Raw genomic sequence first — 12,192 nt, 5'->3', positions numbered from 1 at the left:
TTGGGGTGTCTGTGCAGGGCCAGGAGTTGGATTCCATAATCCCTGTGGGTCCCTTCAAGCTCAGGACATCCTGTGATCCTCAGAGCTTGAAGCTAAAACGTTCCCATCCCCACTGGTAAGCTCTGGGGGGATTCTGGGCTGCCCTACCTGCATGGTGCTCTGTGTGTAGCCATACTGGGGGTAACTGTAGCTGTAACTGCCCGTGTTCTGGTCGTACCCCCACTGGGCGTAGTAGTTGTGATACTGCTGATAATACTGGTTGTAGTTGTAGCTGTACATCTGATTGTACTCCATTGGTTTCACGCGGTTACTTCAAAAAATAAAGCAGGAGTGAGTTGCAAATAGTGCAGAACAAGTATGAAAAAAGCAGTGAAATAGCTTAAGATACAGTCTGGTACATAGACAAGGCTTAGTCTAACATGCAGTTTTCAGTCTTTAAAATATATTCACTATTTACTACGGCAGTATTTATCATTTGCATACATTTGCATAAAGAAAGAAGTGGTTTAAATTAAACGCCCTTTCCTGTATTCATCTTCCTCTTCATTAATAAACATTGCTTTCATTCTTTAGGAGTTAATTTAGGGTCACTTCCTGGCTTTGGGAAGGGAAGAGTTCAGGACCACGAGCTTCAGTTTTAGAACAATCCTGAACCACAATCCAGATTCTTGGGCCCCTTTTTTCTTCTGATAAATAGGATGAAGTTAAGCAATCTGCAGCTTCCTGAGACAAGGTACTGAATCTTGCTTTACATGAAGAGTTAAAGACTTAAAGCCTTGCAAAAAAATTGGAGTTTTCTTTAATAAGAACTGACAAAACCCCTCTTCCTTCTGCCACTGTCACACAGAAACCTAAGCAATGACTTGTCCCCTTTCTCACTGAACTGAGAGGTCCTCTATGCACAGAGTTGGAAGAGTTCATGAAATAAAAAGAACTACAGGTAATCAAAAAATAAACTTAAGTACCCTGTGAGCTGACTAAAGTTCCCATTCCTCTCCATAAAGTGGCAGCATTCCCAAGGAACTTGGAATCCCACCTGACTACCAAGATTTGAAATGAGATGGCAAACATCGTTTGAAAATGAAGGTATGTCACACATAAAAAGCTAGTGATGAAATCAGTGAGAAGTAGGAAGAAGGAAACATCAATCTTCTCACCACAATACACCTCTTTTTTCTGCTTTTCTCTTCCTTTCCCCCCCAAGACTTCTGAAAATCTAAATATTATTCAAATAGGGAGCAATTACTATGATTCGTATTACCCTAGTGCTACGAGCCCCAAGTCAGACCAGGATCTCATTGTATCAGGTTCTGAACAAACACAGAAAAAAAAGTTAATCCCTGCCCCAAAATACTTATATTTAGTAGACATCATAATAGAATTAGCAAGGTAATTGAGCTTTGCTATCCAGACATCAATAAGCAGATTTAGGCTATTTCAATTAAAAGCAAAGGAACATACACTTTAAAAACAATCATATTTAACTACAGTGTGGGTACATGTGTGTGGATTTCATAATGTATACAATTAAAAACAGTGGAATATGCTTAGTCTTGAACTAATGTTATACTTTCTCTGAATTCCTGGGCATTCTGATGCTCCCCATTATCAGGGGTATTCCTTCACTTTGTGATGGAAACATCCAGGAAATGTACCCAAACCACTAAACCACATTTAAAACCAGATGTGGTGACTCCTAATGAACACCTGGCTGCTCTTATACTCACGCTTTTGGTATAGCCACACTCAATCGTACGGGTTTGGAGCCCAGCCCCACAGCTCCCTGACACTCTGTCAGCGCTCTCTTCTGCTCCAGCTCGTCTGTGAACTTCACAAACCCATAACCTCTGCAGAGACACAGAATAAAACCACGTTAAAACCAACCCCAAAAAGCCGGGCCACGTCTTAAAAATTATTTAGGGTGAAATTTCAAATTGGTTTGGGGAACACAGAGAGCGAAACACATTCGTTTGGGTTGTTGTCCCTGCTTTGGGGAGAGGTGAAACGATTCCGCCTTCCAGTTGCTTTTCCAAAGGGCCTGAAGCCACAGGTCCAAGTTCCAGAGGTGCTTTTAAGGGCTTGACAAATAGAAAGCAGCTCCTGGGCCAGTGGATTGTGCAGAACTGGAAGGGAGCTGACACAAGCCATGTCGAAATGCACGAGCAGACAGTGGTAAAGCCCCAAATCTCTGCTGGGAGGATTCTGATAATCTCAAAGAGTTGCAAGTCAGCACAGCACTGACAAGACACAGGCACTGCTTGCATCCCAAACTGCCCCACTGTGAAGGAAAACACTGCTTTTCCCTAAGAAGCACCTTCCAGTCAAGTTCTTTCTCAACAGGAATATATTCAAACAGGCTTTGTGTCATTCCCAAAGCGGGGCTTAAAACGAGCTTGTAACATCAAGTAGCTAAAACCTGCTCTGAGAGCACAGCTGGGACAGGGACAGCACAGCCAGGACCCCTGGACTCTGTGAAAACACTGTGGTGGGGCAGCTCTGCACTGCAGCCAGAGGAGAAACACCAACTCTCTCCAAGCCCAACGGTCCTTTGCGTGGGATTCTGGTGCTGCAGTGAGTCAGAAGCGATGCAACAGCATCCAGGAGGGCAGTGCCAGGATCCCAGCATGGGATGGGCTGCCTCATGCAGCAGAAAGATCAAAGACTTAGGTGTGGGAGGGTAAGGGAATCCATCTAAGTGGAGGAAGGAGTTTAGGAGGGAAGGACTTGTCTAGCTGGGGAAAAGAACGAGCCGTAAGCAAGGGTGTAAGTTTACAATGTATTATCTATTCTGTGGGAACTCCTAAACACCAAGTAATGTTTTATTTGGAAAGCAGCATCACCTACTCCCCCGGGAGGTCCCCACTGGAAGCTGTCCCAGAGCAGTTTGTGCCCCAGAAAACTCATTATCTTGGCCAGCACGAGTCCAAATATCTATTTTTATACAAATACATGGGTATGGCTGTGTCTTCCTCACAAAAATACCAGATCAAAGCTCAGGCTTATCTATGTACAAACTAGATAATTAAGCACAAGCAAAACTCTACATGGGCCCCCATTCTGTTTAACTTGCCCTCTGCCAAAGGACTGTGGCAAATTAAGCCAGTGCAAGTCGACCTTCAGTGTTGTGAAACTGTGTGAGCAGTTTAAGGTGCTCACACACAAAACCAACTAAGTTTCTAAGCTGCCACAAAGACTCCTGCAGCCTTTTGGGTGGGACTAGGAGCGTGTAAGGGAAACTGAGAAGATTGGCAGTTCCAAAATAGAGACAGACAGCTAAAGAGCTGGATGTAGGGTACAGGAATTGATGGTGGGTGCAGCAAGGGAGACAGTGATTCTTCCAACTCTTCCAGAAACTTAGCTTTTCCACACCAACAGCTAAACCAGAAGAAAACCCAGCAAGAAATCATTTCTTCGTGGCCAGGACTTCCCTGGCAGACACACTGCCTTGTCCCTGCAGTTTGGGAAATCCCCCACACCTGCACCCTCAGCAGGAAGCAGAGAAGCAGGCTCAGCACCACAGCTCCAGGCTGCTCTCCTGCTGGGAGGAGGCCTTCCTGATCCACCAGCCCTGGCTGGAAGGGCCAGGCCTTCACTGGGCACGTCCACAAGCCCAAAGCTCCTCTCTCACATCACCCTGACACCTGCAGTTGCCTCAGCTTTGAGTAACTGCACAAGTCCCAACAAAGCCCCTGGCAGCACGCTGGCACTGCCGGGGGAGACAGCTCTGCTCGTCCCCGAAGAGGACTCCAAGTCCCTGCTCCCTCCTCACTTCCCAAGCTACCACAGATTCCCTTTCCTTGAGGAACTGCACTTCTGAGCAGTTCCCAAAGCCCCACTCATGGCCCAAACTGCAGCACCCATCACCTGTTCTGTAGGCAGAGACCGGGGCAGGTGCAGCAAAACAGGGTCTGCGGGGTTTACACCTCTGAGGAAGAGGAGGAGGAGGAGGAGGAAGAGGAGGCACCTGGAGCCCACCCCAGCAGTGTCAGTCCCATGTGAGGTAGCAGTGACAGCACAAGTACTCAGCAGTGACAGAGCAGCTCTGCAAGAGGTTCAGGTTGCACATGAAGAGAGAGTGCAGCTCTGGAACAGGCTGCCCAGACAGGCTGAATTGTCTCTGTTCTGGGAGGTTTTCCAGGATACTCAACTCATGGCTGACCTGACCTAGTACTGGTCCTGCTTGGAGCTGGACCACAGAACTCCAGAGATCCCTTCAAACCAACATATCTAAGACTGAGAAGCCTCATGTGAGAAAGTGGGGAGATCTACAGCCACAGACTTGGTCTCATCCCAACACTGCAACAGGTATTATATCAGAATATTGTGCTTCACCAAGCCACGCTCTGCTTTGAAAACAAGGGTTCTCACCAACTGCTCCCTCCCCTAGGAAAACACAGCTCAATTTTGTGCTATTTAGAAAATGCTTTAATTACATGAAGAAATCCAGCTTTTTGATATCTGTTTTTTGGCAAGACATTTCCAGCAAAGACAAACGAGGCGGCTACTGAGAACCTGACAGTGAATCACAGCTTTGTGTGCCCTACCCTGTTTGAAATAAAACCCTCTCCCAGGAATGGCCTAAATAATAGCACAATTCCACCTGAGAGTCCAGGAGGAGAGTGCTTCCAGCTTACTTAAGACATTTGTCAGCATTTTAAGAAGTGCAGTAACACACAAAGGGCCTCACGCTGACAGAGGAGTGACAACACCCCCGTGGTGACTATCAAAACCCAAGAAAACTGCAGACTTTGTATTTTAAGCTGATAAAACTATTCTTTTTTTTTTCCCCTTGCTGCATTTTATCTTTTCTGTTGCTGCATCTGCAGTGAAAGAAAAGAATGAATAAAAGAGAGGACTTACTTGGATACTCCTGCCTGGTCCAAAACAACTTTTCCACCTCTACACGATGGATAAACTTTAACAAAAAATTCATATAACATCCCATCATCCACATCAGGAGTCAGGTCTCCCACAAAAAGGGAATATTCTGGACTAAAGAGATCAAAAGAAAACTTCTTAAGTACAATCTTACAAAAAAAGAAAGAGATGTGCTCAGTGACAGTTGCCATCTAGCCTAAATATTTGACCTCGGAGAAAAATGATATTAAAAGACCATTTAATGGAGATTTTAAAGTGTCACCAGTTAAGCTACTTAACTAAAATTATACTTATATATAATATATTATATTAATATACTTTTTAAGCCATTGGCACTGCTTTTTCAAGTTAATTCAAGCAGCACAACCAATCTACTCAATATTGCTTTTTATTTAAAGATAATTGCTTACTTCTTACAGGGCATCTCTGGATTTCTAACATGACAAGAAAATATTAATGTCTCACCTACAGATTTGCTATTTCCAATACACAGATCTTAAATTATAACATACTAATTAGATACTTTGATGCTACAAAGTTTGAATACCTTTAAAGACACTGGATAAATCAAACACAAGGCAAAGCACAAAACTGGCAGCCTCCATAGGGGTTGAGATGAACTCATGGGTTTACATATTTTGAATACTCTTTGCAAGGGACATAAAACAAGCAAAATGAGTATTTAAATACTGAGCACTTACCTGTTGTCGGGCTGTTTTCCATACGTTGCATAATTCAATTTAAATCGCTTCGCCTGAAACGAGGCAAAAACGAACCCGTCCATTCAAATGTTGTCGTGTGAGTCCAAATAATTAGGAGCAAATGCAACCAGTTGATTTTATACAACTTTTTAAATGCTGTCAGACCATCCAGTTAAGGGATTAAGGATGATTTATTTATGCCAGCACAGATATAATAATGAAAATCAGAACCTAAACAGAGGCACTAATAAACAAATACTAAATGACTTCTAACTTTAAGGTCTGAAAATGAAACGACAGCAGAGCCATTGGAAATTTCAAACACTGAATCTACCACGCTGGAAAATCAATCCCAATCTGGAAACATGGCTAAATACTTTGCTCTGGATGATGTGCTCATTTAGTAAGATCCAAAATTAGGGGTTTTATGAAAGAATTACGGGTCACTGGACACTGGAGGCCTCCTGAAATTTTGCATTGGATGTGATTTTTAAAGCAAGTTTCCCAGTAGCCCAGATTTGTGCCCACTGACACATCTGCAACTCCCTGTCCCCATCCTACCAGGGTTCAGCAACTTGTGCCCAACTCACATGTAAGTCCAGACCAAGATCTAAGGAGCAGCTGATCTTTTGACCAGCCCTCAGGATCAGGGGCTGATCTCGGGATCAGAAATCAGGATTTCAGACCAGGATCAGAAATTCCCTAGAGATTAGGATGTTTGTTCAGTACAGTGAAGGGCCCAGTGTGCTCCTGGACCTTGTAGGATGGGTTTCCTTCCCTCAAAGACAGTGTAAATAATTCTTGGGAAACAGAGCACAGACTTTATTCTAGGCTATAATCCTGTTCCTTGCATGCTTGCATTCACTGGAGCACAGTGCTACACAACTTTTTGTGGATCATTTACAAGCCAACACAAAATTTAGATTCCAGTTTGAAGCACTTCCATCTTTTTATTTTGGATCTCACTCTTCACTGCAAATATTCTGGGCTTAAGATCAGTGTGGCACCTGAGAACACTTCCACTCAGATGGGAACTGGGGACACCAGTTCTGGAAAACAGAGGCAGCAGCAGCAGCACCAGGGCTCTCTGTTATTCCTCTGGCTGATTCAGTATTTAATAATAAATAAAAGCCACGCTCAGTTTTCTGTAAACAAAAGTCTCTAAATGCGAGGGATGAGCTGGGCATTGCCTGCTGAGTGCAGTGTTTTGGGCTGCACTGGATCTCTGCCTGACATCTGTAATTCTCCCTGTGTGTTATGCAAATCACCCCCTATGCAACACCACGTTTTAAAATGAAACTGTGGAGAAAGATGGGTCTTCCCAAAACCAAACCTCCATTATCATCTTACTCCTCGCAAGAGCTGCTCTCTTTGTCTCTCCAGTGACTACAGAAGGCATCCAGGATGATCAGCTTGCCTTAATCAAGGGCAAACCCATGAAACAGATACCTCCAGGCCTCTCATCAGCTCCTTTTTAACGGGGCACGTCACCCTCTGAAGAATGCTGACCAAATAGCTCAACCTGAACTTCCCAGTTTCCTACCGTGGGTATTAACTGCCCTGAAACAGGAATTCATTTACCTTGTGTATCACACCATAACTGAGGTGATTCTAGAGCTGCTTTATGAACCAGTCACCCCAGCTACTGCAGCCAACTCCTGTGGGTACAACAGACAGCTGTGTCAGCCGTCCTGTTTTAATCCACCACACATTTGAGTCAACTTCCTAAAATTAGACCCTGAGACTATTCCTCCTCTTCTCCTCAAACTACCCAGCTTTCACCTACAGGAGACATTAGTTATGTACTGCAATTATCCAAGTCTCTGGCTCCTTCTCCACTGCAAAGAGGTTTGAATAACTTTTCTTTGCTAGGGGCCGAGAACAACGCGAGGCTTAAAAGTCACGTTTCTCTTGCAAATCAAAGTTACTCAAAACTCAGTGTGAAGTTCCAAGTTCATCTTGTACACTGTTGTCTCAGGCTGCCCCATCCCTGGAAGTGTCCAAGGCCAGGTTGGACGGGGCTTGGAGCAACCTGGGCTAGTGGAAGGTGTCCCTGCCCATGGCAGAGGGTGGAACAAGATGGGCTTTAAGGTCCCTTCCAACTCCAACCATTCCGTGACTCCATGATTCCAGATAAATGGAGAGAGAGGGAAGGACTGTGGCAGGTCTACTCTATACTCAACCTAATTTTTCCCTTGTTCTTCTCTGGTTTCTCATTAGTCCACCTTGGCAATAGCAGAAAGGCTCAGAAATGGAAAACCACAACATCTCTCCACCTGGATTTTATACAGAAATCAGTGATTTTGCTCAACAATTTTCTGAGCAAGAACATCAACAGTTTTACGTTCATAACTTTAAAGAAAGAAGAATCTCACTTTGTCAGCTATTGAATTTGTCTGTAATCACTCAAAATGCAGATTCTACACTGTCTGTCCCTTCCCAGTTTTGGTTCTCAGCTGGTTGATCCCACTGACTCACCGGTGTAGCACCAGGAAGAGGCTTTCCATTGATTTTGTGTAAACATTTCTCTGCAGTAGCTAGATCTGCAAATTCTACAAAGCAATAGCCTGCTGGAATTCTGAACATACAACACAGGAGAGAAGAGACAAAGGTTATGCATTAGAAACACATTCGAGGAGGAATTTTGTATTTTAGATAACTGGTAGGAAATTTGTTATCGTTGCAATACTTAGAACAGTTTCTTTTAAAAAGTATATACATTAGCTACCAAAAAGGAGGTAGAAATTCTGGATCTCAAGTAAAGGGATAGCCCCTACTTACCATAAATCATAAGCACACACAAAATGGTTTTGCTCACAGTTTACTTCCTACTTTCACTGACCATCAATTTTTCCACCCAAGTTTAAACATCTGAAAACTGAAATTACAACACTTAAAAGGATAATGAATCAGAATGAAACTACTTTATTCTGTGTCCAGTCACTCATTTTATCCCAAATGAACTCAAAAGGGTCTCCTATTGCTCCAAGTCAGACTTCCCACCTCTGCCAGCATCATGTAGCTGCACTACAGACTAGTCACCAAAGCCTTCAGCTGGGAGCTGCAATTCCCAGTGGGATGGAATGGGATACATACACTGCTCTGGCTGAGTGCTGGAGCACTTCAGGATGAGGGCCAAGCCTTGTTTGTTGAGGGGAGGCTGAAGAGCCAGCAGGGCCCTCTCCATTGCTCTCATCAATATTCCCATATTGGTGGCAGCAATGGTAAAAAGCTCAAAGGGAAAATCACTCTGACAAGGAAGGACCACGGTGAGGCTCCAATCCAAATGCACTGGGAGAACAAACATAAACAGTTACCCTGTCAACCTGTTTCGAATGATTTTTACACTCAGTACAAGCTCTCCCATGGTGGCAAAGGCTCTTGAAACAAAGTTTTCATCCATATAGGGCTCCAGCTACAAAAGCAAAAAAAAAAAAAAGAAAAGAAAAAAGTTAGATCAGGGCATCTACAAAAAAGAGAATTTATGTGTCAATGTCCCCCTAAGCAGTTAAAACATTATTGAGAAGGATTTTACCCTTACACTTCAAAAAGAAGACTCATTTAAGAGGGTCGATGCCACTCAAAACCAGCAGGCATGCATGAACCAGGCTCAACAGTCTGCAAAGTGGAACCCAAGAGACAGCATGAATTTCAGAGAACAGGGAGCTTCACAGAAGGACAAAAGCCACTCAGAAACATACAGCAACAAACTGAGCGTTCACTACAGGGGGCGGGGGAGAAGGAGGTGCTGGGCTCCTTCTCTGGGCCAGCGCTGTGGGGACACAGGTGTGGCACGGCCCTGGGTGGCATGAGGCAGGTGACACGGCCCCCCTGGAGCTGAGGCGGGGGGCTGCAGAGCCGTGTCTGCCTCGCACGACCCCGGAGATACCGGGGCAGCACTCGGGGGGGAGCCCTGGGGTCGCGTCCCGCTTCGTCCTGCCCGTGGGAGCACTGACCGCGCCGTGTCACAGGGGAGGGTGGCACCGTGCAGGGCAGGGGGTGTGCGGGGCAGTGAACACGCTGGAGAGCAGTGTCTGTGTGGGGTAAATGACTGACAAGTACGACACAGTGCTGGAGTTTGAACTAAATGCACGGTGAAGGGCCTGAGGGAACAGGGCACCTCTCTGTGTAAGCGAAAGTGGAGGAGGGAACTAACAGAAATTAAGGGTTTTTTTGATGGGGAGCGCTGTGTGTAACACAGAGCTGTAAAATATATATAGGAAATATATCTAGCTCCATGTATGTAAGTGCACACACCTCTGTGAGTAAGACAGGTAACCGACAGCCCTCGAGCATGTCTGTGTGTCAGCCAGGTACCAGGTGACAGAATGTGCCAGGTGTGAAAGTGGGTGGCCACGCTGCACTCACGTGTGTAAGAGGCAGCAGATGCCCTGTGGGGGCAAGTGTGAGTGCCAGAGGAGCAGGAGGCAGCACCACTCTGTGCACAGACCTGCCGGGTGATCCTGGGGGAGTGTAAAGGAAAGCTGGAGTTGTAAAGGCAACAGGTTGCTTGGACGTGGCTGTCTGTGAATCAAAGAGAATCCTGCTTGTGAGAGGGGTGATGAAAAAGAAGAGGGGCTTATGGAGAGGTGGCAGATAGCCCTCTGTGTGGGGAGGAGAAAAAAATGAGCAGACTCCATGGGGTCTGCTTGCATGAGCAGAGGCAGTGGAGGACCCCTGGATGTGCCATATAAGTGTGCAGTGCCGTGGCAAAGTGGGTGTGCTGTGTGAGAGAAGCCTCCAGTGGGATCCTCAGGGACAAGGTACACTGTGGGCTGTGTATCTCTGTGAGTGTGGGTGAACAGGCAGCCAGACACCCCTGGGTGAAGAAGCATCCCTGAGTGTGCTTCTCATGGAGGCTTCTTCCTGCCAGGTGCACACAGAGGCAGCAATGAGGGAAATCCTGGGGTGTGGGACTGCTTGTGAGTGTGTGTTCACGTAGGGGAGTGTGAATGCTTGTGAGGGTGTGAATGCACCCATGGGTGTGCATGGGGGGGGCAGGTTGTGAGGGATAATCCTGGAGAGGTGTGTACAAATACACGAGTGCCCAGGAGCATGAGTGTGTGTAAGTGCCTCAGAGCACACNTAATAGCATGATATGGTATTGCCACAGAGGACCTTAAAAAAAAAAAAAGATTGAAAAACTCCACTGACTATTTTGAATGATGTGAAAGAGATTTTCATGCCATAAATCCTTGCATACCATACTGTCCAGTTTTGATTTGTGCTCTCAGGGCTTTATCAGCCACACTTTTCCTTTTTGCTTTTGTTAGGGACCTTCAAAACCACCAGCAGCCTCTCAGCTGGGAGCCACACGCAGCCCCTTCCTCTTGCCCCATGTCCCAGCCTCCAGCTGGTTCCTTTCTGCAAGCCTGCTCCCCCTTTCACATGCTCTGGCACAAGCCCATGTGTCTGATCCAAAATGCTGCCATTACATAAGGAGTGTGACTTGTACAGTGCACAAGTGGTGTGTGGGTGAAGGCACATCTCGGGGAGAGTGGAGCGATGGGCTGTGTAAAAATAGGCACTGCAGTACGTGCCAAAGTGAGTAAGTTATATCGTCGACTGAGCAACCAAACCTAATCCCCCTTCTCCTGCCCACTTTCCTCCCCCAGCCTCTAATAACTGTAATCCAATAAAATAAATGACACGAGCTGAAAGGAAGTAGAAACTGGCTTATTTTCTGTCACTTGTCAAATATTTGGTCATTTCGCCTGATGCGAATTTTTTCGAGTCTGTAAAACATTTTAATGGACAGACAGAAAGCACTGGTCAGTTCTCTGTGTGAGTGTATAGGGGTGTGTATGTGTGTGTGAACTGTGTTCGTGTGTATGAACCGCTCACAAATGTGCCTGTTGGGCTGGGGGTTGTGTCTGTGAATGTGTGTGTGTGTGTGTGTGAACTGTGTGTGTGTGAACCGCTCACAAATGTGCCTGTTGGGCTGGGGGTTGTGTCTGTGAATGTGTGTGTGTGTGTATCTGCCTGTGTGAGTGTGCCAGCGTGCACAGGAGAGCGTGTGTGAGGGGAGTGCCAGTCAGTTTGGGAGTGTATGGTGTGTCTGAGTGTGTGAGGGGCTGTCAGGGTGTGTCAGTGCGGGGGTGTCAGTGGTGTGAGGGTGTCAGTCAGTTGGGTGGTGTGAAGGTACCAGATGCTGGGTGTGAGGGTGCCAGTCAGAGTGAGAGTATTGGCAGTGTGAGGGTGTCAGTTGGTGCGTCAGACAGTCAGTGTGAGGGTGTCAATTGGTGTAAAGGTGTCAGTCAGTTGGTGTGAGGGTGCCAGTTAGAGTGAGAGTGTCAGCAGTGTGAGGGTGTTAGTCAGCTGCTGTGAGTGTCAGACAGTCAATGTGAGGGTGCCAGTCGGTGTGAGGGTGTCAGTCAGTCAGTCAGAGCGAGGGTGTCAGTTGGTGTGAGGGTGTTAGTCAGCGTGGGGGTGTCAGTCGGTTGGTGTGAGGGCACCAGAGTGAGAGTGTCAGCAGTGTGAGGGTGTCAGTCAGTCAGGCAGAGTGAGGGTGTCAGTGGTGTGAGGATGTCAGTAGTATGAGGGTGTCTGTCAGTTGGTCAGGGTGAGGGTGCCAGAGTGAGAGTGTCAATCAGTGCCAGGGTGTCTGTCAGTC

The 12,192-nt window shown here is 46.2% G+C and overlaps 1 protein-coding gene across 2 annotated transcripts in view; it reads right to left on the bottom strand.

The window, feature by feature from the left end:
* TRNAU1AP (tRNA selenocysteine 1 associated protein 1) overlaps window positions 1-9,314 on the bottom strand; it is an 18,549-nt gene extending 9,235 nt beyond the window's left edge. The window contains exons 1-7 of one of the 2 annotated variants that reach the window (XM_018081346.3): window positions 9,115-9,314; window positions 8,897-8,994; window positions 8,058-8,157; window positions 5,580-5,632; window positions 4,861-4,992; window positions 1,728-1,847; window positions 148-310 (exon numbers count right to left, since the gene is read on the bottom strand). In XM_018081346.3, coding sequence (XP_017936835.1) covers window positions 148-310; window positions 1,728-1,847; window positions 4,861-4,992; window positions 5,580-5,632; window positions 8,058-8,157; window positions 8,897-8,982 — 654 coding nt within the window. In that variant the 5' untranslated portion in view covers window positions 8,983-8,994; window positions 9,115-9,314. The remainder of the gene's footprint in view (window positions 1-147; window positions 311-1,727; window positions 1,848-4,860; window positions 4,993-5,579; window positions 5,633-8,057; window positions 8,158-8,896; window positions 8,995-9,114) is intronic. The other variant, XM_008922310.4, reaches the window with a different exon arrangement.
* Window positions 9,315-12,192: the final 2,878 nt, after the last annotated feature.

The sequence above is a fragment of the Manacus vitellinus genome, unplaced genomic scaffold (genome assembly GCF_001715985.3).
Source record: "Manacus vitellinus isolate BGI_N305 unplaced genomic scaffold, ASM171598v3 scaffold_52_pilon, whole genome shotgun sequence".
NCBI classification, from domain to species: domain Eukaryota; kingdom Metazoa; phylum Chordata; class Aves; order Passeriformes; family Pipridae; genus Manacus; species Manacus vitellinus.
This window is presented reverse-complemented; position numbering and strand designations above follow the sequence as displayed.